The sequence below is a fragment of the Podarcis melisellensis genome, assembly GCF_964234715.1.
Source record: "Podarcis melisellensis genome assembly, chromosome: 2".
Classification (NCBI taxonomy): Eukaryota; Metazoa; Chordata; class Lepidosauria; order Squamata; family Lacertidae; genus Podarcis; species Podarcis melisellensis.
In genome coordinates this window covers 123,158,412-123,186,385 of record NC_138529.1, presented here as the reverse complement: position 1 = coordinate 123,186,385, position 27,974 = coordinate 123,158,412, and the positions used below count along the sequence as shown (strand labels likewise).

At 46.7% G+C, this 27,974-nt stretch overlaps 2 protein-coding genes and 1 long non-coding RNA gene across 9 annotated transcripts in view; 1 reads left to right on the top strand and 2 right to left on the bottom strand.

Moving 5' to 3' along the window:
* LOC309364565 (uncharacterized protein) overlaps positions 1-27,974 on the bottom strand; it is a gene marked incomplete at its 3' end in the record, with an annotated part of 55,436 nt that overhangs the window by 17,601 nt on the left and 9,861 nt on the right. Inside the window, exons 1-6 of one of the 7 annotated variants that reach the window (XM_081902146.1) lie at positions 26,112-26,307; positions 23,381-23,886; positions 22,574-22,655; positions 22,216-22,298; positions 20,221-20,347; positions 463-2,644 (exon numbers count right to left, since the gene is read on the bottom strand). In XM_081902146.1, coding sequence (XP_081758272.1) covers positions 1,401-2,644; positions 20,221-20,347; positions 22,216-22,298; positions 22,574-22,655; positions 23,381-23,794 — 1,950 coding nt within the window. In that variant the 5' untranslated portion in view covers positions 23,795-23,886; positions 26,112-26,307. Of the gene's footprint in view, positions 1-462; positions 2,645-4,965; positions 5,093-16,606; positions 17,515-20,220; positions 20,348-22,215; positions 22,299-22,573; positions 22,656-23,380; positions 23,887-24,973; positions 25,744-26,111; positions 26,308-27,974 lie in introns of those variants that run through there. The other 6 variants (XM_081902147.1, XR_014165853.1, XM_081902149.1 and 3 more) reach the window with 6 other exon arrangements.
* Positions 5,274-8,854, bottom strand: LOC309361483 (zinc finger and SCAN domain-containing protein 26-like; the record flags this gene model as incomplete). Its single annotated transcript, XM_081896544.1, has 4 exons — positions 5,274-5,434; positions 5,899-5,980; positions 6,176-6,646; positions 8,699-8,854. 4 exons carry the CDS (start codon positions 8,852-8,854, stop codon positions 5,274-5,276), a joined length of 870 nt encoding a protein of 289 aa, XP_081752670.1.
* Positions 15,844-16,583, top strand: LOC309365335. The gene is made up of 2 exons (XR_014166025.1): positions 15,844-16,127; positions 16,185-16,583. It is a non-coding gene; the product is annotated as an uncharacterized lncRNA (long non-coding RNA).

The following is a 27,974-nucleotide window of genomic DNA, read 5'->3' as shown; positions in this document are numbered from 1 at the left end:
ATGCCCGACTGGCATGTTCTCTCCCTAATGGTTGATCGGGAGCTTTAAAAGCTTTCTCCAACCCAAACATCACAGCGACTGATGCCTTGGAGACATCAGCACACTCAGGGATGCGTAACAAACTCAGAAGCACAGCATTCTTGCTAATCTACATTTATTTACATATAATACACTCAGGGCATTCTGCTGTAGCTCCTTCCTCTTTCTATCAGACAGCAAAGAGAAAGAACAAAGGACAATAGCCCTACTTCACAGAACACAGTAATACCAAAACATCCTGTCTCTGCCTCTTCCCACACTGTGGAATGAAAACATACACCATCATGTGACAGACAACAATCCCATGACTGCAGGCACAGGGAATGAATCACCAACAGAACCGTGATCTGCGAGACTCATCTTTGGCAGCAGCAAAGCCCAACGTCATGGCCCGTCTTTGGACCAATGATCCATCCTTTCAGGAACTTCTGAAATGTTTTATTTTTATTTCATGTGGTTGTTTTGACGACTGTGCTATATGCTTGGAATGGTTCACTTTGCAACAAACAATTGTGCATATTTATTAATTCATTTTGAAGATTATAGGATTGTGTGTCTTATTCAATGGTGCAGGACCTGGGAGATAAGGCAAAAACATAAAACTGAACAATAGCATCACAAGAAGTTAAAAACTAGTTAAAAGCCAACATTACAAACAAACAAAACAGAAACTAGCATTGAAAGACGCTTGTAGGGGGTGTCCTCTAAGTGGTCTGGCTAAATAATAATAATAATAATAAATTATTTATACCCTGCCCATCTGGCTGGGTTTCCCCAGCCACTCTGGGCGGCTTCCAACTGAATATTAAAAACAATACAGCATCAGACATTAAAAACGTCCCTAAAGAGGGCTGCCTTCAGTTGTCACTTAAAAATAAAATAGTTGTTTATTGCCTTGACATCTGCTGGGAGCCCGTTCCACAGGGCAGGCGCCACTACCGAAAAGGCCCTCTGCCTGGTTCCTTCCATGTATCATATGTGTGCAGATGAGAACTGGATTTGGCTGGAGCAAACAAACTGCTTACTGCTGTTCAGAACATGTAATACACAGAGAACTTCTCCCTCATGGATGCAATTCTTTGCTCCTGGCATGCGCTAAGGACTTTGAGGGATCAAAGGAGAAAAGTAACAAGAGATTCTTAGACCTAACCTTCCCACAGAGAATAGTCTGAATTCAACACCTTGGCCATTGATTCCACCTTGCAGATCTGGATATAGAGTATGAATAATATGGGACACCAGGTTTGCGCTCCATGGATTTGAGAGGCAAGGCTGACTTCTCTGCTGGGTTGAAGAAGCACAAGAACACTGTTGTGATACAAATTAAAGTCTGCTAAAATACAATCACAACACAGCAATTGCTATGGTTTCTCCCCACAGTGAGTTCTTTGATGGGAAGAGAGAGTGCAGCTGTGACGGAAGCACTTTCCACATTCCAGGCACTGATAGGGTGTCTCCCCTGTATGAATTATTTGATGGGAAATGAGAGTCTTACTGTGACGGAAACTCTTTCCACATTCCAAGCACTGATACGGTTTCTCTCCTGTATGAACTCTTTGATGATAAGAGAGATGGCTACTGTGGCTGAAGGTCTTTCCACATTCCAAGCACTGATAGGGTTTCTCCCCTGTATGACTTCTTTGATGGGAAGTGAGGTGACCATTCAGACGGAAACTCTTTCCACATTCCAAGCACTGATACGGTTTCTCCCCTGTATGAACTCTTTGATGGGAAGTGAGATGTGAACTTTGACTAAAGCTCTTTCCACATTCCAAGCACTGATAGGGTTTCTCCCCTGTATGCATTCTTTGATGAGAAGTGAGATCTGAGCTCTTTCTGAAAGTCTTCCCACATTGCAAGCACCGAAAAGGTTTATCCCCTGTATGAATTCTTTGATGGGAAGAAAGACTAGCTTTGTGACTGAAGCTCTTTCCACATTCTAAGCACTGATAAGGTTTCTCCCCTGTATGAATTCTTTGATGGTAAGTGAGATGAATGCTCTGAGTGAAGTTTTTTCCACATTCCAAGCACTGATAGAGTTTCCCCCCCGTATGACTTCTTTGATGGGAAGTGAGATGACGATTCAAACGGAAACTCTCTCCACATTCCAAGCACTGATAGGTTTTCTCCCCTGTATGAATTCTTTGATGGGAAGTGAGATGTGCACTTTGACTGAAGCTCTTTCCACATTCTAAGCACTGATAGGGTTTCTCCCCTGTATGAATTCTTTGATGAGACGTGAGAGAAGTGCTCCGACTGAAGCTCTTTCCACATTCCAAGCACTCAAAAGGCTTCTCCCCTGTATGACCTCTTTGATGGAAAGTGAGAGAGCAGCTCTGACTGAAGCTCTTTCCACATTCCAAGCACTGATAGGGTTTCTCCCCTGTATGTATTCTCTGATGGGAAGTGAGATGAATGCTCTGAATGAAGTTTTTTCCACATTCCAAGCACTGATAGGGTTTATTCGTGATGGGATTTATTTGATGAGAAGTGGTCTGGGAGCTCTGACTAAAGTTATCTTCACAATCCGAGTATTTATATGGCTTCTCTATGGTGTGGATTCTTTCTTGGTCCCCCTTGTTATTAATTTCCATTTCATCACCCCCTGCAATGAAAAAAAACACGATTATTTTTTAAACATTAGTATGTTATTGAAAGATAATTCATTCATAAGGAAATTATATGATAAGAGGACTTCCTGTTTCCGGCGGTTGGGAATGGCTGGCTCCCACAAGATCGGACCCCAGCCGTGCCGATAATTCAGGGTAATTAGCCCTGGCAGCCTCCCCAGGGTAGGGGAGGACTGTCTCAAAGACCCGCGGATTGTCCGAGATTGCCAGCGTGCACTAAGGTGCAGCCAACAGGACATGGGGTCAAAGAGCACGGTCACGGCTGGCACTCTCCAATGTCACTCCTATAGCCAGACACATCTTTTTGGGAATTAAAATAGATTTGAAAAACAAACACATGGTCTGAATGGAAAAAGCCGGGGGGGGGGACCTGCTGAATGTACAGTCTCTGGTCTATAAGCTTGGACTTCAAAGAGATCCTCATCATGGTGTGTGGATTGCGGAGGTGATTGATATGCTCTTATTCTCCTTTCTTAAGATCAACATTTGGTTTTTCATGCTAAGCCTCATTTAGAACTTAAATTGCTTCTAAAAAAAATGAGTGCAGGAGGACTTCTATTTCTAATTCGGATTCATGAGCAGCTTCTTTTTTTAAGACTTGAAATGTTTGTTAAAGAGGAGAACAAAGGATTAAAATGGCGCTCCCCTATTATGCAGTTACGGAAAATTTGAAATCCCTCGCTGATTAAGAGAAACAGGAATTAATTATTGGCTGACTACAACGGTTTGAGACAATATTTTGGATAATATACAGTGCAGCTGTTTGCAAAATATTTTTTCCATTATGAACGAGAGAAAAGGCTAAATGGATGTCTAGCAGGCCCCTTCTAGGGCCCGGAGGGGGGACTGGGTAGCTTCCAGGAAGGCTGATTGATCACCAAATGACTGATATATTGCAATACAGCAAACAGTCTGCTTCAGAACAACTCAATAAGGCGCAAGATACTGCATTTACAAATCTTAAAAGGAAGGTTTTGACAACAGCTGGACAGGAAAGATTAATGATTTGGGAGCTGCCAAGATAATAAACTTCAGAGAGCTGGACAAAAGCCCGGAATGGATGGAGCAAGATGAAGTGGCGCAAGGAAAAAACAACAACAGTTGAAAGGGTACAGGGATACAGGACTGAGATTTGGATACACTTCGAGGTTCAGACTGTGGGAAGTCTTAAAATCAAAATTACAATTTGGAAGACAAATTGATCTTTTTTATTTTTATTGGATTATAATTTGATATGTTGATTGGATGTTTTTTATCGGAAAAATAATAAATGCTCTAACAAAAAAAGAAATTATATGATAAGAGAAAGAAATAAAAAGAGAAAATAATTTTTAAAGACGGAGAAATGGTGGAAAAATGCAGTGTAATAGACTAAGTACCGTATTTTTCACCCTATAGGACGCACTTTCTCCCCTCCAAAAATGAAGGGGAAATTTGTGTGCGTCCTATGGGGCGAATGCATGCTTTCGCTAAAGCTTGGAGAGCAAGAGGGGTCGGTGCGCACCGACCCCTCTCGCTCTCCAGGCTTCCGGAAGCTATCAGCAAGCCTGGGGAGCCTGCGGGAGTTCCCACAGGGCTCCCTAGGCTGCGGAAAGCAGCCTGCTGCACGGAGCGTGGGGCACGCTGAAGCAGAGCGCCCTGCGCTTCGGGCAGATATCCGCAGCCTAGGGAGCCCTGCGGAAGTTCCCGCAGGACTCCCTAGGCTGCGGATATCTGCGGATAGCAGCCTGCTGCCCGGAGCGCAGGGTGCGCTGAAGCCGCGGCTGGGGGGGGGGAATAATTTTTTCCCCTTTATTCCCCCCGAAAAAAACCTAGGTGCATCCTATAGAGTGAAAAATACGGTAGGTTACTATATTCTATAGGCTATAATAAGTTATTATATAGGTATTGAGTAGTACTGTTAAACTAATACAGTATATATAGATAGACTAATTAGAGCCTCAGGAAGAACAACCATTCACAACTGTTCATTCTTCAACGTTGCTAATGAACCGTTGTGAAAGAGGAATAACTGAAGGGAATTACATGTGAATTCTTACTATGGAGTTCACTGCCTTTGTTGGCTGGTATTAGCTGAAATATACAAAAAACTATCTGGCAGAAGCTACTTCAACCTCCCTACCCACTCTGACGGATATTCACAGACAACACCACCATTCCAAGTAATTTCTGGGGGCGTTAGATTTCCAGGTGGTGTAGGTAGCGCTATTGAGTTCCAGCCAAACCTTGCAGATTCATCGCAAGGAGAGAGAGATGGAATTTCAAAAAAGATATGATGATCCTCAGAGAGCCTTACCCAGAGAATCCAGGAGTCTATGATTCTCCTCCATGACCTCCTCATGCAGAGCTTTCTGGTCAGGATCCAGCAACGCCAACTCCTTGTCCGTGAAATGAACAGCAACATCCTCAAAGCACACCAGACCCTAAAAGAAAAGGGGAAATGTCCTTCTCTTAGACACCATAAAGATGATCTACCACACATTGCTCTGTTGTTTTATACCTGTTAATTGTTGTGTTGTTTAAATGGGATTGTTTTGTTCCACATGGTATGAATGCTTATTTTAACATCTCGCTGGAATTACTTTATTATTTTAATGATGGGTCCTAATAGTTGTGTGAATGGGTGGAACTCCACATTTCTTTCTTCCAAGCATTCTGGCTGCCCCACCCCTCGGCCTCTCTCCCTACAAGTTTCATGCCCCCTACCTGATCTCCTTCTATGGCCGCTGCTTCTCCTTCTATGGCCGATGGCATCATCCGGTCACCTGCCAGAGACAATGGGAAGTGGGAAGCCATGAATGCCTGCTTCTCTCTGATGTTCAGGACTGCATCTCTAATTTCAGATGGACTTTTGAAGAAGTCTATCCTACTGAGACATTTGTACAACTTCATATTTTAGTTGTGTAAAAATACATCTCTGCTCCTTTGAGTACTTGGCCCTAACAGCCTCCACTGGTGGAGGATGGGAGGGGCAGGCGAGCGTACCGCCCCCAGCACCACCATGCCAGTGGGGTGCCATCACGGCCGCTTCCGGACGTGCGTCATGCACCCCCCCCCCCGTGCTGGGCGCCCTGCCCCCAGGATGTGCGCCAGCCATGCCCCCGCCTGCTCTCCACCCCCCCTTCCAGAGCCGGCAGCTCCTCCGCAGACAGCAGAAAAGAACTAACAGATTACAGTAGTTTATAAATCCCCACAATGTGACTAAAGAGAGAAATAACTCCCTCCTTACCTAGTGGTCTCTCCCTGGTGTCCATTGGAGTCCTCTCTCCCTCAGAGGATTCAGGACCCATTTCTGCCATCAGACTCTTTCCCTGAAAGAGCAACAGAGATTCAAAAGAGAGAATGGAGAGAAGGATTAGAAAAGGATTTTGCAGAGCTAAACACTTTAACAGATCTCATTCCTTGGATCCTATCCATAAAGGGATCGGATATCAGTAATGCATTTTGGGATACTCTCCCTCTGGTTTGGAGCCCCTTGGGAAAACCCAGAGGAAAATATATCTCACCTGATGCTCTGCCTGCTTCCTCTCCTCTGCCTGACTCAGGAGGAAACCTTCGGCCAGGGCCACTGCCTGGGAACTGGTCTCTGCTCCACATTCCCTCACCCAGCTCTCTATCTCGGGTGGAAGGACAGCCAGGAACTGCTCCAAGATCACCAGGTCCAGCATCTCAGCTTTCGTGTTCCTTTCTGGCTTCAACCACTGACAGCCAAAGTGGTAGAGTTGGCTGCATACCTCTCGGGGTCCTTTGGCCTCCTGGCAGCAGAACTGCCTGAGCTGCTGGCTCTGCACATCTGAGTGGAAGGTGTCCTCCTTACCCAGGATCTTCCCCACAGAGTTTTCCCAGAATCCCCCACTGCTCCCATCTTCAATCGCATGGCTTCTTCCTGCTTTAGGTCCAGCCGAGTCTTGCTCATCCATCTGTGCTTTCAGGAAGCTTCCAAGAGATGAGAAGGAGTCCCTTTTTCCTGGCAAACCCTACAAAGCAAATGCATTGTTTTGTTATAAAATTGGCACTGTCAGGATCAGAAAAATGTCCCCAAACTTTTGGGTGACTTTGGGTGACTTTTGCTAGCAATCAAGGCTGCACTGCACTAAAACCCAGACTCTGTACTTACTGTGATTGTAAGTTGTTTTAATAAAGACTCCAGAAAGACAATAACACACCATCAGAATTTTTCTCAATCTGGCTGGTCTAAACATAAATATAAGCAAAAGTTATAATCTCCAAAAGGGGAAAAAACACACCATGAGAATTTGGCTGAATCTGGCTGGTCTAAATATAATTTTAAGCATAGCAATAGTAATATTATTATTATTACTACTACTACCACTATTACTATGCTGCCCATCTGACTGGGTGGCCTTAACGGCTTCCAATAAGAACATCAAACACAGTAAGGCGTCAAACATTAAAAACTTTTCTTTATCAATAGAGCAATTATTCTCCTTGCTTAAATCCCCCTCCTCCGAATTCATCAGTAGACCAACACTTTGTGCTGTTTCATTGGTAGCAGAAGAGGAAAAATGACTCTTACACTTAATCTAAGCACAACCTGAAGGGCTCCTGACAAGGCATCTGACTATGGGATGTGGATTCCTAATCTGTTAATTCTTCTCTCTCCTGTTTTGCCTTTTTCTTTTCCAGCCAATTCACGAACCTGGAACTCACTACAGTGGCCACTAATAATGAAACATATGTCACAAATATCCCTGCACATTTATTACGATATTTTGTGATATACAAAGGATGGGAGAGGATTTACAATAGGAGAACTATTTAATGGGAAGGGACCCTGAGGACCATATTGTACAGTCCCCTGTGATGAAGAAATCTTCACCCAACTTGTGCACATACCCATGACCAAGTAACACCCTCCCCATTCAAGGACGGGGGGGGGGCTTTAGCTCTGGGGGTCCTCTCCCTCCCCCCCTTTCTGTCCTCCCTTCCCTAGGAATCCAGCTTAGTTCCTTTTAACCCTTGCCTAACGGAAGGCACCCAGCTTTCCCCTCTATGGAGAGAAGGAGCCCACAGAGAGAGGCTTTCTTCTGGGGAGGGTGGGACCCCCTTGGCAGACAGAGAGGAGCAGCAGCTTGAACAGAGAGGAAGGGGGGGAGGATGCTCCCTGCCTTGGGGGTCTTCTCCACCCCCCTGAGTATCCTCCCCCTGCAGCCCAGGGCCTTCCCCCTTCTCCCCCAGCCGCCCCAAAGGGGAAGAGAGAGGAGACTCACTGGATCTCAGGAGGGGCCACCGAGGCAGCCTGGGCAGAGGACGGAGGAGGAGGGGCTTCCGCTCTGGAGGACCTGGGACCCCCGCCCCCACTTTCTGGCCTCTCTAGGATTCCAGCTCGGCTCCTATTAACCCTTGGCGAGCCGAGCGCACATTAGGGCAGAGGAAGCTCTGAGGAGCTGCGCATGCTCCATGCGGGCGACCCGGACGCCTCAGAGAAGGAAGCGGGGCAAGGGGGAGGCGGAGGAAGGGCGGGGCAAGGACCAGTGACGAAACAGACCTGGCCCCGCCCCTCCGTCGGGAAGGCGGCAGCGGCTTCTCTGAGGGAAACGGGTTTTCCCGCCTTTTCCCGCCTTTTCGCCCTTCAAAATCTGAGCCTCGCCTCAGTTTCAGGCGCCAAGGAGGCCGATTCCTGGCAGACCAGGCGGCAGTTTCCCTGGGCTCCCTCGTCTATCGGGGGTTTTATTTTCACTTTGCGTAATTTTTTTTATATCTCTTGCTTTTGGAGCTTCTGTCTGCTTCTTAGAAAGGCATTTTGCTTTATTAAAAAGAACCTTTCACCACCGCTTTGCCTGCATTCCATCCAGTATTTAAATTCATTTATTCAAATGGATTTCAAAATAATCCTTTATAGTGCCACCCTCTTCCTTCTCTCTCTCCTCCTCGGGTGTCAATGAGGAGAAATGAAGAGGCTCCTCCGCCTCAGGCATTGCATGTGTGTCTGTCCGTGTGGGAGAGAGAAAACTGAGGTGGAAGAAGGGCCCAAGGATCCTGTAGTGGCCCCAGCAGAAGCCATCCACCATGGGCTTGGAGCCCTGCAGGTAGTCCTTGTCCCACTTTTGGATGTGGGACTCCTCCTCTGGGAACATGGCCATATATTTCCCTTGGTCAATGCCGAAATGGAAGAGCTCCTGCCAGTCAAAGAAGTACCTGTACAGGTAGTGAACTCGCTGCATGCCGTTGCAAGAAGTGGCAATCCTGCTTCATCTGGTACAGGATGTGTTGGGGGGGGCAGGGCAGCAAATCCAACTCAATGGTGTAACATTGGAAAATGTCGACCACTTATAAACACCATCTCCAACTCCTCGAAAGATTCCAACCGTGTCTCCAAAAAATCTTACGCATCACTTGGGAAGACAGGTGAACTAAAATCAGTGTACTGGAAGAAGCAAAGATCACCAGTGTTGAAGCAATGATTCTTCAACATCAACTTCGTTGGACTGGTCATATTGTGCAGATGCCTGATTATTGTCTTCCAAAGCAACTACTCTATTCCGAACTTTAAAATGGAAAGTGTAATGCTGGTGGTCAACAGAAAAGGTTTAAGGACCATCTCAAGGCAAATCTAAAAAAAAATGTAGTATAAACACCGACAACTGGGAAACACTGGCCTGCGAGCGCTCCTGTTGGAGAACAGCCTTTACCAAAGGTGTCATGGGCTTTGAAGACACTCAAACTCAGGACACAAGGGAGAAACATGCTATGAGGAAGGCACACTTGGCAAATCCACACCGTGATCATCTCTAGCCCGGGAACCAATGTCCCCACTGTTTTTAAAACTTGGCAAAGGAGATTCGGGAGTCTGAGAAGGAAGGGAACAGAGGAAGGTAGGGAACAGAGGCTATAATGCAGTCATTGGAGGTGAGGTTGGTGGAGATCCAATGGTGGGGCCTTATCATTAGTGACTCCTTATATTTGAAATGGTCTCCTGAGGTAGGTAGGCATGCCTGATTCTGCCTTATTTCAAGAGAGAAAAAAGTTGCTTTATTTTGATACCAAAATAAGCGCAGTTGTTTGAAAAATAAGCATAACAAGAGCTTTTTTCTAAACTGATGCAGAAATTGCATTAGCCTAAATTGCATGAGGGGATGCGGGTGGCGCTGTGGTCTAAACCACTGAGGCTAGGGTTTCTTGATCAGAAGGTCGGAGGTTCAAATCCCAATGATGGGGTGTGCTCCCGTTGCTCAGTCCCAGCTCCTGCCAACCTAGAAGTTTGAAAGCACATCAAAAGTGCAAGTAGATAAATAGGTACCACTCCGGTGGGAAGGTAAACAGAGTTTCCGTGTGCTGCTCTGGTTCACCAGAAGCAGCTTATTCATGTTGACCACATGACCCAGAAAAACTGTCTGCAGACAAACGCCAGCTCCCTTGGCCAGTAAAGTGACATGAACGCCACAACCCAAGTCGTCTGCAACTGGACTTAACCTTTTTTACCTATTGTAAATGGCATGAAAATAGGAATTTTCAAAAATTTATCTCGCACCGAATTTTGAACCAAAAAAATCTTAAAACATTAATTTGAGATTATCTCATAGGTATCTCATGGCACCATATGATTTGGCCTGGAATGACCCCAAACAGACTAGCCAAAATGTTTAGATATAAAAGTGAAACCATACTGGCCCGAATATAAGCCGCATCCGAATATAAACCACACCTTTAAAATTCGGGGATATGTTGTTGGAAATGGAAGAAGAAGGCGCAACACAGTCTCAGAACAGGATATGACTGCAAACACTTGATCCAGAATTTTGTAACTGGCATTGTAGAGAAATCAGTTCTCGCTGCATCACTGTTAATAAGTTCAATGAACTCCTCTTGTGCTGTCTCAGGAGCATCTTCAACTTTGACTGTGAATGGGCTTCTGGCAAGTGCAAATGGAGTGTCAGGTAGATTTGGAAAGTACAATGAAATTTCATCTGCAAGCAAGTGCAAGTTTTCTTTCACAGAAATCCTTTTGTCTGGTTCAATGTCATGTTCCTCAAAGAAAGCAGATAAGGTGGGCAACATGTAAATTTTTATTTTCATCCAATTTTTTTTGCCAAAGCTGAAGTTTCATTTGGAATGATCGGATCTTTTCAGACAAATTGAGGCATGTTGCATTTGGTCCTTGCAGTGATAAATTTAACTCATTGAAGATGGCGAAGATGGCAACCAAGTAAGCTATTTTCTGCAGTTCACTTTTATTGCTGAAAAGTGCTTTGAAAGGCAGTCTTGCTTTCTGATTAAATAACATTTTGAGTTCATTACGAAGCTCAGAAACACATTTTCCTCTCGACAACCATCTCACTTCAGTGTGAAATAGCAGAGCATTGTTCGGCGCATCCAACTCGTTGCACAGTTGTGAAAACGTTGACTGTTTAAAGTGCTCGCCTTTACAAAATTGACAGAACTTGACGCTTTTCATTACTTCTTGTAACTCTTGTGGCAGCGTCTTCGTTGCTAATATTTGCCGATGAATCATACAGTGAGTTCCAATGACTTTTGGTGACTCATTCAGTACCAAACGTTGAAATCCAGATCGACATCCTAGCATAGCTGGAGCACCATCTGTGCAAACACCACAAACCTTTTCCCAAGACATCTTATCCTCTTTCAGAAATGAACCAACAGTGTCAAATACATCACGTGCAATAGTTGTCGTTTCAAGAGGTTTGCAAAAAAGAAACTCATCTTTAAAGTCACCATAATTATATCATTAATATACCTCATGTAAACCAGTAACTGTGAACAGTTTGCAATGTCTGTAGATTCATCAAGCTGGATACTAAATATTGGAAGTGGAGCAGATTCAATTTCCTGGATTACCTGATCAAGAATATCAGCAGACATGTCATCTATAATTCTGCGGACAGTGTCATTAGATAAGGAAATTGTACTCAATTTCATAACAAATGCATCTCCAGTCATAACTCGAACAATGTCTTTGGCCGCTGGCAACAGGAAATCCTCAGCAATGGTGTGAAGTTTCATAGCTCTAGCGATTCTAAGTGCCACCAAATATGAAGCTTCAACAGCTGCTACGTTTTGTTTTGTGGTACTTGCCACCAGTGGCAAGTCTGGACCGTGGAACTGAAAAGCTGTAACATTGTGATGTCTAACGTGTTTTTCATTCCAGGTCGAGAAGCCAAGCTGATGCAACGTGGCTGTTATGTTTATGTCAACAAACAGCATGCGACCATCCAGAAGAACGAAAGTGACATTATAAATGGCTTGTTCTTACTATGTTGTAATGTATTGGTCTTCCAGATTGCTGGTGTCTGACACGAAGATGGTCAGGTTTACCAGTGCTCAAGACAAAGGAAAAGGGGGAGGCAATATGGGTATCTTACAAAGGCACCCTATTGTTAATGGAGTTTCTGATGTGTGGATTCAGAAGCAACAGAGCGATACACTCCGCAAACGTAGTTTGCAAGGTCTTTCCCTGGATTCAAACAAGGTTTCTGATAGGGATTGTGACAAGGTAAACCCAAGATGTGCAAAGGGACCAGCGGATGGGTCTGACATGTGGGTAGAGATGTCATAAGGTAGGAAGCATAGATTCTTCCTTGGGTATGGAGATGGCTGGTGCAAAGTACGAAGGCCTCATACCAAGCTGATTTTACCCACTAGGGATGTTCAGTGCAGTGCAAAATCGGAAAGAAATGTGTGTATTTTCCGTGGTACCCCACTTCTAAATGCTCAGATACTGAGCCTACTGCTGTTGCTGAAAGTGAGGTGAGTCCCACTGATACAGTGAAGGACGTGTGCCTGGTGTGCAGATCTGATACAGCTAGCACCAGGTATGCTCAGGAGTTTGCTAACACAGCTGTTGCAGATTTAACTGTGGCTAGTGGCTCGACACAGGTCTTGGAACCAGAAGTATTGAAAGGGGTACAGGGTTTGCCCTCAAAGGGTGGGAAACCACGCCCAAGGGCTGTAAGGGTGAAGACTGATTCCTCAGAGAGGAACAAGGCTAGGCTTCGAGTCCCCACAAAGCCAGGTGTGAAACTTATTGATAGTCAGGAGAGCTATGACACCAAGACTAGTCAGAAGTGCAAGATGGTAAGGCCCAAGGCTTATCCAGTTGCAGGTAGCTCCAAGGGTGGAACGGGGGATACAGGTGTATACTGTGTATATGGCATCTGTATGTTTGTTGCAGTTACACTGATGACTACAATACGGTTCGTGAATCAGGGGAGGATGTTGGGGATTCCTGCTCTGTGTCTGCAGTCATGGGATTGTTGTCAATCACATGACAGCGTATGTTTTCATTCCACAGTGTGGGAAGTGGCAGAGACAGGATGTTTTGGTATTACTGTATTCTGTGAAGTGGGACTATTGTCCCTTGTTCTTTGTCTTTGCTGTCTGATGAGAAAGAAGAAGGAGCTAAATCAGAATGCTCCAAGTGTATTATATGTAAATAAATGTAGATTAGCCAAAATGCTGTGCTACTGAGGTCTGTTATGCAAACTGCGAAGACTCTGCAGATCCCTGAGTGTGCTGATGTCTCCAAGGCATCAGTCGCTGTGATGTTCAGGTTGGATAAAGCTTTTGAAGCTCCCAAACGATCGACCAGGAGGGAGAGAACATGCCAGTCGGGCATGTGTCTCTGCCAGGGTCCTACATGAGAGTAGGATACTCCTAACATCATAAGGGATTTTATTTAGTTTAAGCTTGAATTTTGCTATAAGAAGCTGATGATCTGAGCCACAGTCAGTTCCAGGTCTTGTTTTTGCTGACAGTATCTAGTTTCTCCATCTTTGGCTGCAGAGAATATAATCAATCTGATTTCAATGCTGCCCATCTGGTGATGTCCATGAGTAGAGCCGTCTCTTGTGTTGTTGGAAAAGTGTGTTCGTGATGACCAGCTTGTTCTCTTGACAGAACTCTATAGCAGTGTTTCCCAACCGGTGTTCCGCGGCACACTAGTGTGCCGCTGGACGTTGCCTGGTGTGCCGTGGGAGGGAGGCGGGCGAGTCGGGCGGCAGGAGCAAGGCTTGCGGACGGCAGCCGGCAGCGCGGAGCACGGCGCGCCCTTCGGAGGACGCCCCGTGCTCCGCGCTGGTGTTGGCCAGCCTTGCGCACCCGGGGGATCTCCCCCCGAGAGCGCAAGGCTTGCGGGCAGCAGCCGGCAGCGCGGAGCACGGGGCGCCCTTCGGAGGACGCCCCGTGCTCCGCGCTGGTGTTGGCCAGCCTTGCGCACCCGGGGGATCTCCCCCCGAGAGCGCAAGGCTTGCGGGCCGCAGCTGGCAGCGCGGAGCACGGGGCGCCCTTCGGAGGACGTCCCGTGCTCCGCGCTGGTGTCGGCAAGCCTTGCGCACCCGGGGGATCTCCCTCCGAGAGCGCAAGGCTTGCGGGCGGCAGCTGGCAGCGTGGAGCACGGGGCGCCCTTCGGAGGACGCCCCGTGCTCCGCGCTGGTGTCGGCAAGCCTTGCGCACCCGGGGGATCTCCCCCCGAGAGCGCAAGGCTTGGGGCGGCAGCTGGCAGCGTGGAGCACGGGCCGCCCTTCGGAGGACGCCCCGTGCTCCGTGCTGGTGCCGGCAAGCCTTGCGCACCCGGGGGATCTCCCCCCGAGAGCGCAAGGCTTGCGGGCAGCAGCCGGCAGCGCGGAGCACGGGGCGCCCTTCGGAGGACGCCCCGTGCTCCGCGCTGGTGTTGGCCAGCCTTGCGCACCCGGGGGATCTCCCCCCGAGAGCGCAAGGCTTGCGGGCCGCAGCTGGCAGCGCGGAGCACGGGGCGCCCTTCGGAGGACGTCCCGTGCTCCGCGCTGGTGTCGGCAAGCCTTGTGCACCCGGGGGATCTCCCCCCGAGAGCGCAAGGCTTGCGGGCGGCAGCTGGCAGCGTGGAGCACGGGGCGCCCTTCGGAGGACGCCCCGTGCTCCGCGCTGGTGTCGGCAAGCCTTGCGCACCCGGGGGATCTCCCCCCGAGAGCGCAAGGCTTGCGGCCGCAGCCGGCAGCGCGGAGCACGGGGCGCCCTTCGGAGGACGCCCCGTGCTCCGCGCTGGTGTTGGCCAGCCTTGCGCACCCGGGGGATCTCCCCCCGAGAGCGCAAGGCTTGCGGGAGGGAGCTGGCAGCGCGGAGCACGGGGCGCCCTTCGGAGGACGCCCCGTGCTCCGCGCTGGTGTCGGCAAGCCTTGCACACCCGGGGGATCTCCCCCCGAGAGCGCAAGGCTTGCGGGAGGGAGCTGGCAGCGCGGAGCACGGGGCGCCCTTCGGAGGACGCCCCGTGCTCCGCGCTGGTGTCGGCAAGCCTTGCGCACCCGGGGGATCTCCCCCCAAGAGCGCAAGGCTTGCGGGAGGGAGCTGGCAGCGCGGAGCACGGGGCGCCCTTCGGAGGACGCCCCGTGCTCCGCGCTGGTGTCGGCAAGCCTTGCGCACCCGGGGGATCTCCCCCCGAGAGCGCAAGGCTTGCGGGCGGCAGCTGGCAGCGCGGAGCACGGGGTGCCCTTCGGAGGACGCCCCGTGCTCCGCGCTGCTGTTGGCAAGCCTTGCGCACTCGTGTTGGCAAGCCTTGCGCGCCAGCCCCACAAGCTCGGGGGACAGCGGGGAGGCGCAGCACCGCCATCCCACTGTTCCCCCGACCTGGTTTGGGGGGGGGAAATAAAGGGAAAAAAAATTTCCTTTATTTCCCCCCCCCAAAAAAAGTAGGTGCGTCCTATTTCATAATAAAGTAATTATAAAATACTTTCTTTGTGTTTATTTGATGCCTATTAAAGAGAGTTACTTTATATATAGTCAATATAGGCACACAGTTAATTTTTTAAACATTTTCTAATGGTGGTGTGCCTCAAGATTTTTTTCATGAAACAAGTGTGCCTTTGCCCAAAAAAGGTTGGGAAACACTGCTCTATAGGCCTTTGCCCTGCTTCATTTTGAACTGCAAGACCAAACTTGCCAGTTATTCCTTTAATCTCTTGACTCCCTACTTTTATAGTTAACATATTTTCCAACTAAACATTCAGGTGGTTACATAGTTATGAACATTGTATTTTTATTACACAATCATATACATTCTCATAGGACTTCAACAATGTTATACCATTGGAGAAGTGAATTATGGTGCCTTTATTTAACAATGTCACTGAAACCTCATCCGTAACCCATTTCATTTCATTTATATTGGACTTATATAGTGCCACCCCCTTCCCTCTCTCTCTCTCTCTCTCTCTCTCTCTCTCTCTCTCTCTCCCAGGCGTTGCAAATGTGTCTGTCCGTCTGTGAGAGAAAAAAGGGGTGGAAGAAGGGCCCAAGGTAGCTCGGTTCAGTGGCGGCTCATGGGCCACTTCCGGCTCATGGGCCTTAGCTTGCCAACCTCTGGATGAATCCATTTTGCATTACTTTCTATGGGAAAGCACACCTTGGTTTTAGAACGCTTTGGTTTTGGAACAGACTTACGGAACAGATTAAATTTGGGATCTAAGGTACTACTCTTCTAACCAATAACAACCACAACAACAATAAACAGTTTACATTTATACCCTAATCATCACTTCTCGGCCTTTTGGCTAAGATCAAGTGTAGTACATTTATACCCTAATTAAAGCAACCATCAACACAAAGTAAAAACATTTAACCAACAGAAACCTGACAAAATCAAAACAGAGGAACCAAAATTAAAACTGTGTAAAACATTTCAGCCAGTTGCCCCAATCAAAGAGCTGTTCCAGCAATGTCCCTCTGGCCTCCCAGGAGTCCTTTAATTGTTTGGGGTGAGTGTGGGCTCAGCCCTCAAAGTCAGGTGGAAATTGGTCTTGCAGCAGGAAGCGGTATTCGTTCCAGCACTCAGGGCAGCAGCAATGTTCTCCCATGTCTAGTTTCATATGAAAGGGGAACAAACCCAGAATGAAACATAAGATTGTTTTTGATATGAATGACAGAAGCACACTAACACTGCTGCAATACAAATTAAAATCTCCGAAAATAAAATTACTACACAGCAATTGCTATTGTTTGTCTCCACTGTGAGTTCTTTGATGGGAAGTGAGAGATGTGTTGTGACTGAAGCTCCTTCCACATTCCAAGCATTGATAGGGTTTTGCCCCTGTATGAATTCTTTCGTGGGAAGTGAGAGATGCGTTGTGACTGAAGCTCCTTCCACATTCCAAGCACTGATAGGGTTTCTCTCCTGTATGAATTCTTTGATGGGAAGTGAGACTACTCTTCTGAATGAAGCTCTTTCCACATTCCAAGCACTGATAGGGTTTCTCCCCTGTATGAATTCTTTGATGGGATGTGAGAGAGGCACTGTGACTGAAGCTTCTTCCACATTCCAGGCACTGATAGGGTTTCTCCCCTGTATGAATTCTTTGATGAGAAGTGAGAGATACGTTGTGACTGAAGTTCTTTCCACATTCCAAGCACTGATGGGGTTTCTCACCTTTATGAATTCTTTGATGAGAAGTGAGACCGCTCTTCTGATTGAAGGTCTTTCCACATTCCAAGCACTGATAGGGTTTCTCCCCTGTATGAATTCGTTGATGGGAAGTGAGATGGCTACTGTGTCTGAAGTTCTTTCCACATTCCAAGCACTGATAGGGTTTCTCCCCTGTATGAATTCTTTGATGGGAAGTGAGATCTGAGCTCTTTCTGAAAGTCTTTCCACATTCCAAGCACTGAAAGGGTTTCTCCCCTGTATGAATTCTTTGATGGGAAGAAAGACTGGCTTTGTGACTGAAGCTCTTTCCACATTCTAAGCACTGATAGGGTTTATTCCCAATTGGATTTCTTTGATGAGGAGTGATCTGGGAGCTCTCACTAAAGTTCTTTTCCCACTCCGAGTATTTATATGGCTTTTCTACGGTGTGGATTCCTTCTTGGTCCCCCTTGTTATTAATTTCCAATTCATCACCAACTGCAATAAAAAAATGAATTATTTTTTAAATCTTAATATTTTATTGAAATGAGTTTTGATTCATAAAGAAATAATATGATAAGAGAAAGCAGGGGCGCCGGCTTATAAAAAATATTGGGGGGGGCCCATACCGGGGTCCTGCCCCGGGAAGTTTTCTAAATTTTAGATGAAAATTAGTGAGTTTTAAAGTTTTTTAAAAGTATTTTAGAGTCATATGATTAACAGTAGAACCCCGAAAACTCGACTGTCTATAACTCCACACTCCGGGAAACTCAACAAGCCTGAAACACTTTTTGGCTTTGAAAAAAGAAACAAAGCATAAACACGCACGGTATTTTCGTAAAAAGCTAATTTAATTTACAGTAACAATTATGCTTATAGACTATTACAGAGCAGTGAATATATAGCTCTGAAAAGACTGAAATGATATTTAAATAAATCCTAAACTATCATTAAAAGAATAAAACATAAAATATTGCTGTCGCACAGTAATAGCACTTTGATTAATAAGTGAAATAGCTAATTTAAGCTTACTTTGAATAAGGCTGAGGGTTCATTAAATAAAAATAATATCTCAAAGTTAATGCTTTAATACAGTTAATAAAGTTAATACAGTATGCCTAATACTGTATGTAAATACTGTAATACTGTATGTAAATAACGGGCTTTAATTGGGTCTTACACCCTAAAAATATTTAAGTATTTGAAAATAACTAATACAGTACTATAGTAATATAGAAATACAGTACTAAACTAGTACTAATATTTCGAAACTGAAAATTTAACATTCTGTATGTATTTAATTCTCTATTTTATAAAGATTTTTAATATCTGACAGTGAGTTTGGAGTAGCCCAATGCAAAAATCCTGAGGATCCATGTGGATCCATGCTTTGTAACCACGTTTTTGCACCACTGTGACCCTAGGCAACAGTGGGCGCGTGATTTTTTTGGTGCAAGATGTAGCCATGGACATGCTATGTGATCTGATGGTGAATTTGGGGTGACCCAATGCAAAAATCCTGAGGATCCATGTGGATCCGTGCTTTGTAACCACGTTTTTGCACTACTGTGACCCTAGGCAACAGTGGGTGCGTGATTTTTTTGGTGCAAGATGTAGCCATGGACATGCTATGTGATCTGATGGTGAATTTGGGGTGACCCAATGCAAAAATCCTGAGGATCCATGTGGATCCGTGCTTTGTAACCACATTTTTGCACCACTGTGACCCTAGGCAACAGTGGGTGCGTGATTTTTTTGGTGCAAGATGTAGCCATGAACATGCTATGTGTTGGCGAATTTGGGGTGACCCAATGCAAAAATCCTGAGGATCCATGTGGATCCGTGCTTTGTCACCACGTTTTAAATGGGGAGGGAAGGAAAAACACAGAAGGGACAAGAAGCATAAGAGGGGTGTGCGGAGAAGCAGCTGGCTAAGAATGCAGGCGAGGAGTTTAACGGGGTGGGGGGGAGGAAAGGAAGGCAAAAGTCCCCCCCCCCAAGCCAGCCCTCTCTCTCTCTCTCTCCCACCTGGAGCCTGCACGCAGTGTGACTAGGAAAGAATTAGAAGGAAGGACTCGATCCTTTCCTTAACCCTCTGCTTGCCAGCAGGGCAGGGGAATCCCTGCTCTTTGTTGAGTTTGAGCAAACGCAGCAACAGAAGCGGGTGGGCAGTAAGACCCTGAGGCAGAATGCAGGAAAGCAGCAGCTTCCGCCTTCACACCGCCCGACCGCCCGATCTGATTTTTGGCTCCGGCGAGTCAGCTCCAGGGACCACACATTCACTCAATAACACGCACAGAGCGAAATTTACGGTAATAATTTTCTTAAATTATTGAGGGGGCAGAGCCCCCCCAAACGAATTTTTGAGGGGGCTCGGGCCCCCTCAGGCCCCATGGAGTCGGCGCCTATGAGAGAAAGGAATAAAAAGAGAAAAGAGTTATACTAATACAACCATACCTTGGGTTAAAGTAGCTTCAGGTTCAGCGTTTTCAGGTTACGCTCCGCGGCGACCCGGAAGTCACAGAACTGGTTACTTCCGGGTTCTGCCACTTGTGCATGCGCAGACGCTCAAAATGAAGTCACGTGCATGTGCATAAGCAGCGAATGGCGACCTGCGCAGACACGCATTGCGTTCTGTTCAGGATGCGAACAGGGCTCCGGAACGGATCCCATTCGCATCCAGAGGTACCACTGTATATATATATATAGAGAGAGAGAGAAACTAATTAGAGCCTCAGGAAGAACAACCCTTCACAACTGTTCATTGTTGAACAGTGCTAATGAACGGTTGTGAAAGAGGAAGAACTGAAGGGAATTAGATGGGAGTTCTTACTATGGAGTTAACTGCCTTTGTTGGCTGGTATCAGCTGACATTATTATGGGAACCTGAGATTCAATTAATTTTGTTTGGTGCAATCATGGAATCTGCTCTGTATCCATTGTCAGTTATCTCTTTAGTCAACCAAAATCAACAGAAGCAAAAACACAAATCTGGTAGAAGCTACTTCAACCTCCCTACCCACTCTGATGGATATTCACAGACAACACCGCCAATCGCCCTTCATTCCAAGTGATTTCTGGGGGCATTAGATTTCCAGGTGGTGTAAGTAGCGCTACTGAGTTCCAGCCAAACCTTGGAGATTCATTGCAAGGAGAGAGACATGGAATTTCAAAACAGATATGATGATCCTCAGAGAGCCTTACCCAGAGAATCCAGGAGTCCACGATTCTCCTCCATGACCTCCTCATGCAGAGCTCTCTGGTCAGGATCCAGCAACGCCCACTCCTTGCCTGTGAAATGAACAGCGACATCCTCAAAGCACACCAGACCCTAAAAGAAAAGGGAAATGACCTCCTCTTAGACAGCATAAAGATGATCTACCACACATTGCTCTGTTTTCTACCTGTTAATTGTTGTGTTGTTTTAATGGAATTGTTTTCTCCACATGGTTTGTTGTTTAGTCGTGTCCGACTCTTTGTGACCCCATGGACCAGAGTACGCCAGGCACTTCTGTCCTCCACTGCCACCCGCAATTTGATCAAACTCATGCTGGTAGCTTCGAGAACACCGTCCAACCATCTCATCCTCTGTCGTCCCCTTCTCCTTCTGCCCTCCATCTTTCCCAACATCAGGGTCTTCTCCAGGAAGTCTTCTCTTCTCATGAGGTGGCCAAAGTATTGCTCCACATGGTATGAATGCTTATTTTAACATCTCACTGGAATTACTTTATTATTTTAATGATGAATTTTTGTGTAAATGGGTTCAACGCCACATTTTGTTCTTTCAAGAATTCTGGCTCCTTCACCCCTCAACCTCTCTCCCTATCTAATATATGAGAAAGTCAAAGTACATAAAGGCTTCCTAGGGCATATAGTCAGAATGTCTATATCTAAAATATGGGAGAAAGAGCTAGAACCGAAAACTCCTTGGTGGGCATAGCCGGCAGAAATTGTTGCAGTGAAAAAAATAAATATGAAAGAAAAATACTTATAAAACTGTATTAAAGGAAGAAAATGGAGAATTGGAATTAAAGGATTATACAGAAATTAAAGCTCATATTAGTGATTGGTTCCAATATATTCAAATTAAGTACAGATTAGCAAAAGGCAAGAAGATAGGATTTGAAAAAGAAATATCAAAATTTGATAAATACTTAATACAAGAAAAAAAAACTAAATTATATAATCTGATCTTAGAGTGGGAAACAAAGGAGGAACTGGTTAAAGCATCCATGATTAAATGGGCGCAAGATATTGGGAAAAATATTATGCTCAAACAATGGGGAAAATTGTGGAAAGAAGATATGAAATTTACTATGTGTTATATATCGAAAGAAAATTACCTTAAAATACAACATAGATGGTATTTAACACCTGAAAGAATAGCAAAAATGAATAAAAATTGTAACGATGTCTGCTGTCAATGCAACACTAGAAAAGGTACTAAGATGCATATATGGTGGAATTGTTTAAACATCAAACAATTTTGGGAAACAATATACAATGAAATGAAAAAAGTTCAGATATTAATTTAGGAAAACACCAGAAGGTTTTCTATTGGGAATAGTACCAGGAAGTCTAAAGGAAGAAGACAAGACATTATATTTATATGCAACAGTAGCCGCAAGGCTATTGATTGCGAAACATTGGAAAAGTGGTATTATACCGACAGAGTGGCTTGCCAAATTATTGGAGTATTACAATATATCCAAAACAATGGGAGAAATTGAAAGGATCTCAAAAGAGAAGATAGACAAGGACTGGAAAGTGTTTAAAGGATACTTGCAAAACTATATTGAAAAATCAGAACTCCTATTAGAATAAACAAGTTCCGTTATAAATACTGAAATAATAAGATGGATAACAATGCGTAACAGAAAAAGAAGCAGAAAATTGGTTTAAAAGTGTGTGAAAGAAGGTAATAGAAGTGGAAAGAAATTGCAGTTGAGTAGATTGAAAGTTCAACACAAGAGTGGGGTGAGGCGTAAGGGGTGGGGTGGGAAAAAGAAGTATCTGTGGGATTGTGTGTGGGTATGTATGAATATTTTAAGGACTGTATGAATATTTTTAAGGATTGTATGAAATGTATGTTTGTATATTCATAACATGTGTGTATTAATGCTGAATTATTTTAACAAAAAAAATTTATTTATTTATTTATTTAAAAACCTCTCTCCCTACAAGTTTCCTGCCCCCTACCTGATCTGCTTCCATAGCCGCTGCTTCCCCTTCTCTACCATGAATAGTTGGAAGAGGAGGTCTTGCTGGCATCATCCTGTCATCTGCCAGAGACAAAGGGAAGTGGGAAGCCATGAATGCCGACTTTTCTCCGACGTTCAGGAGTGCATCTCTAACTACAGATGGACCTGTGAAGAAGTCTACCCTACTGAGTGCATTTTGACATTCATACACCTTTCATCTGTTAGCTCGTAAAAATACATCTCTCCTCCTCTGGGCTCTTGGCCCCAACAGCCTCCCCACAAAAGAGGAAAAGAACCCAAGATTAATTTCCGAATCCGCAGGATGTGACCAAGGAGAGAAATAACTCCCTCCTTACCTAGTGGTCTCTCCCTGGTGTCCATCGGAGTCCTCTTTGCCTCAGAGGAATCAGGACCCATTTCTGTCAACAGATCTTTAACCTGAAAGAGCAACAAAGATTCAAACCAAAATGGGAAGGGGGATTAAAAAACAATGGCAGAGGCAAACACTTTAGGGCAGGTATAGGCAAACTCCGGCCCTCCAGATGTTTGGGACTACAATTCCCATCTGTTTGGGACTACAATTCCCATCATCCCTAGCTAACAGAACCAATGGTCAGGGATGATGGGAATTGTAGTCCCAAACATCTGGAGGCCCGGAGTTTGCCTATGCCTGGTTAAACCACTGAGCCTAGGACTTGCCGATCAGAAGGTTGGCGGTTCGAATCCCCACGACGGGGTGAGCTCCTGTTGCTCGGTCCCTAGGACTTGCTGATCAGAAGGTTGGCGGTTCAAATCCCCGCGATGGGGTGAGCTCCCGTTGCTCGATCCCTGCTCCTGGCAGTTTGAAAGCACTGCGAAAGTAGATAAGTAGGTACCGCTCTGGCGGGAAGGTAAATGAGGTTTCCGTGCGCTGCTCTGGTTCGCCAGAAGTGGCTTAGTCATGCTGGCCACATGACCCGGAAGTTGTACGCCGGCTCCCTCGACCAATAAAGTGAGATGCGTGCCACAACCCCAGAGTCGGCCACGACTGGACCTAATGGTCAGGGGTCCCTTTACCTTTACTTATCCTATCCATAAAGCAGTGGGACATTAGTAACGCATTTTGAGATACTCTATCTCTTGTTCAGAGCCCTTGGGAGTTTCCAGAGGAAGGTCACACTCACCTGCTGCTCTGCCTGCTTCCTCTCCTCTGCCTGACTCAGGAGGAAACCTTCAGCGAGAGCCACTGCCTGGGAACTGGTCTCTGCTCCACATTCCCTCACCCAGCTCTCCATCTCTGGGGGAAGGACAGCCAGGAACTGCTCCAAGATCACCAGGTCCAGCATCTCAGCTTTTGTGTTCTTTTCTGGCTTCAGCCACTGACAAACAAGGTGGTAGAACCGGCTGCAAACCTCTCGGGGTCCTTCAGCCTCCTGGTAGCAGAACTGCCTGAGCTGCTGGCAATGCACATCTGAGTGGAGGGTGTCCTCCTCACCCAGGATCTCTCCCACAGAGTTTTCCCAGAATCCCCTACTGCTCCCATCTTCAATGGCATGGCCTCTTCTTGCTTTAGGTCCAGCCAAGTCCTGCTCATCCATCTTTCCTCTCAGGAAGCTACCAAGAGATTAGAAGGAGTCCCTTTTTTCTTCTGCAAAGTTCTGCTTGTCCAAATTAGAGGTACTGGCAAACCCTACAAAGCAAATGCATTGTTCTGTTATAAAATTGGCACTCTGTCAGGATCATTAAAATGTCCTTTCAGTAAACGTCAATGAGTTTTGCTAGGAATCAAGGCTGGATTCCACTAAAGCCGACTCTGAACTTATAAATGTGGTTGTAATGAAGTCATAGGAATAAGAGGAATAAAAACAACAACAACCAGACCAACCTTGAGATACACACAGAGCCTTTAGAAAGGGGGTGGAGAAATTTAAAGTCTCTCCGCACACACACACACACCCCCGACAGCTTGAGATTTTGGTACAACTGAGCACACACACATTGCAGCATCATGAGGAAAAAATAAAGACTGCAGAAAACACACACACCATCAGCATTGTTCTCGAAGCTACTAACATGAGTTTGACCAACTGTGGGAGGCAGTGGAAGATAGGAGTGCCTGGCGTGCTCTGGTCCAGGGGGTCACGAAGAGGCGGACACGACTAAACAACAATTATTCCTACTACTATGCTGCCTATCTGACTGGGTTGCCCCAGCTACTCTGAGCAGCTTCCAACAAAATGAACATCAAAGACAGCAAGGCATCAAACATTAAAATTGTTTCTTCATCAAGAGAGCAATTATACTCCTAGCTTTGAATATCATCCATCAAGTTCATTAACAGACCAACACTATGTCTTGTTTCATTTACTTGAAAGAGAAGTTGTTGAATTACAACTTATTACTAAACTTAAAACTATGGAGAGACCTGGTCTGAATAGAGACATTGGATTCTTATCCCATTACACATGCTAAGCTATTTTTGGACATCTCACCCCTTGCTTTTTCCTGTAAGACCAATTGCAGTCATTAACAGTCGTCAACAGATTTACCACACCAATCAGCCAATCACCCATTCCCACCACCCTTCTGAGAAATACCCCTCCCCTCCCTCTCACTATATATAAGCATCTGGCGACTTCTGTTTCAGTGTATCTGAAGAAGTGTGCATGCACACGAAAGCTCATACCAATAACAAGCTTAGTTGGTCTGTAAGGTGCTACTGGAAGGATTTTGTAAAAATGTTGTCTCGACTACGGCAGACCAACACGGCTTCCTACCTGTTGTTTCATTGGTCGCAGAAGAGGAAAAATCTAAGCACTACCACAAGGGTTCCTGACTAGGCGTTTGACTATGGGATGTGGACTACTAATCTATTTATTCCTCTCTATCCCATTTCCCCTTTTTCTGTTTAAGCCAATTCATGAACAAACTGAGGCCCGGGGGTCGGATCAGACCCAATCACCTTTTATATCCAGTCTGTGGACGGTCCAGGAATCAGCGTATTTTTACATGAGTAGAATGTGTCCTTTTATTTAAACTGCATCTCTGGGTTATTTGTGGGGCATAGGAATTCGTTCATTTCCCCCCTCCAAAATATAGTCTGGCCCCCCACAAGGTCTGAGGGACAGTGGACCGGCCCCCTCCTGAAAAGGTTTGCTGACCCCTGCTCCAAAGAATAATGGGAATCATAGTTTGTTGAGAGTGCAGGGAAAGCTTCCTGATTTGGGGTTTTTTGCCCCCCTCATGCACCTTCATCCTACAGCCCTGGGACCCCCCTTCTCTCCAAGGCACCTCAAGAGGGAAGACTGCAGATCCCAGAAGGGGCACATAGGCAGCTATGGGCAAAGGAGAGACGAAAGCAACCCCTCCCCTTTCAAGGGGGGGGCTTTTGCTCTGGGGGACCCCTCCCCCCTTCTGTCCTCCCCTCTCTAGGGATCCAGCTTAGTTCCTTTTAAACCTTGGATGACAGAGCGCACCCAGTTCCTCCTTTTATGGAGAGCAGGAGCCCACAGAGAGAGGCTTTCTTGTGGGGAGGGTGGGACCCCCTTGGCAGAGGAGCACCTTGTAGGGGGAAAGGCTGTGCCAGAAGCAAAGGACGGCTTGGAGGGGGATCTCCCTTCGGAAGGGGGGGGGGGTTTCAATGGCATGCCACTTTTTCCCACCCCAAAGGGGCAAAGGAAGGAGGGGGGAGGATGCTCCCTGCATTGGGTATCCTCCCCCTGCTTTCTTCTGGGGAGGGTGGGACCCCCTTGGCAGACAGAGAGAGGAGCAGCAGCTTGAACAGAGAGGAAGGGGGGAGGATGCTCCCTGCCTTGGGGGTCTTCTCCCCCCCCCCCTGAGTATCCTCCCCCTGCAGCCCAGGGCCCTCCCCCTTCTCCCCCAGGCGCCCCAAAGGGGAAGAGAGAGGAGACTCACTGGATCCCAGGAGGAGCCACCGAGGCAGCCTGGGCAGAGGACGGAGGAGGAGGGGCTTCCGCTCTGGAGGACCGGGGACCCACGCCCCCACTTCCTGGCCTCTCTAGGATTCCAGCTCGGCTCCTGTTAACCCTTGGCGAGCCGAGCGCACAGAGGGCAGAGGAGGCTCTGAGGAGCTGCGCATGCTCCATGCGGGCGACCCGGACGCCTCAGAGAAGGAAGCGGGGCGAGGGGGAGGCGGAGGGAGGGCGGGGCAAGGACCCGTGACGAAACAGACCTGGCCCCGCCCCTCCGCCGGGAAGACGGCGGCGGCTGCTCTGAGGGAAACGGCTTTCCCCAATTTTCCGCCTTTCGAAACCTGACCCTCCCCTCAGTTTTAGGCGCCAAGGAGGCCGGTTCCTGGCAGACCAGGCGGCAGTTTCCCTGGGCTCCCTCGTTTATCGGGGGATTTCTTTTCATTCTGCGTGATTTCTGTTGCTTTTGGAGCTTCTGTCTGCTTCTTTAGAAAGGCATTTTCCTTTATTAAAAAAGTCCCTTTCACCAAGCTTTGCCTGCATGCCATTAGGCATTTAAATCCATTTATTCAAATGAATTTCGAAATAGTCCCTTATAGTGCCACCCTCTTCCTTCTCTCTCCTCCTCCTCCGCTGCTACTGAGGAGAAATGAAGAGGCTCCTCCGCCTCAGGCGTTGCACTTGTGTCTGCCCATGTGGGAGAGAGAAAACTGGGGTGCAAGAAGGGCCCAAGGATCCTGTAGTGGCCCCAGCAGAAGCCATCCACCATGGGCTTGGAGCCCTGCAGGTAGTCCTTGTCCCAGTTTTGGATGTGGGGCTCCTCCACTGCGAACATGGCTACAATCTTCCCTCGGTCATCAGGGAAATGGAAGAACTTCTGCCAGCAGTGGCGTAGCGTGGGTTGTCAGCACCCGGGGCAAGGCAAGTAATTTGCACCCCCTAACCCGTGGATTTGCGCCCCTAACCCGTGGATTTGCGCCCCATATCCTATCCCCCAGATATTGCGCCCGGTGTGGCCGGGCCCCCTGCACCCCCACGCTACGCCACTGCCTGCCAGTCAAAGAAGTACCTGTACAGGTAGCGAACCTTCTGCATCCCGTTGTAGAAGTGGCAATCCTGCTTCATCTGGTACAGGACACGTTATTGCAAGGGGCAGGGTGCCATCAAGGAAGGTCAGGTGGGGGAAGGGAACTCCGGAGGGGGGGACAGGCACCCCCTGCTCCTTCATGCCAAAGGAGACCCCCCAAACACACACACTATTGTGGCAGGACCCCATCTGTCCCCCACCCCAGCTAAGCAACAGTCACATCATGCAGGGTTGACACCTGCCCTGTTTAATGTGCTGGATTAGATTCATTGATTCACAGAAACAACACTATGTGAAGTTTCTAGAAGATGGGTTATTTACAACAGGTGCAAGTTCACTCCAAAGAATGTTCTACACATGCGTTGCTTCTGGGCTGACCAGAGAGATGCTTAGTCTGACCTCTACTTTTGTAGCGTGAAGATGTAAAGATTGGGTCTGGCAGCTTTTTGGTTAGCATTATGTGAATATTTGGGGTGGGGGAATTCAAAGATTTAGAAATATTGAAAAGAATGAAACTATCATTGATGGGGAGAATCTCAGCGATAAAAATGAATATAATGATAATAAATAATATTTTTTTAATTTACATCCCTCCCATCTGGCTGGGTTTCCACAGCCACTCTCTTTGGCTTAAAACACAGCACAACAACAAACATTTAAAATATAAAAACAATAAAAAACAGCACAACAACAATATAAAAACAATATGAAAATATAAAAACACAGCACAACAAACCATTAAAAAAATCCTATAGAAGCAAA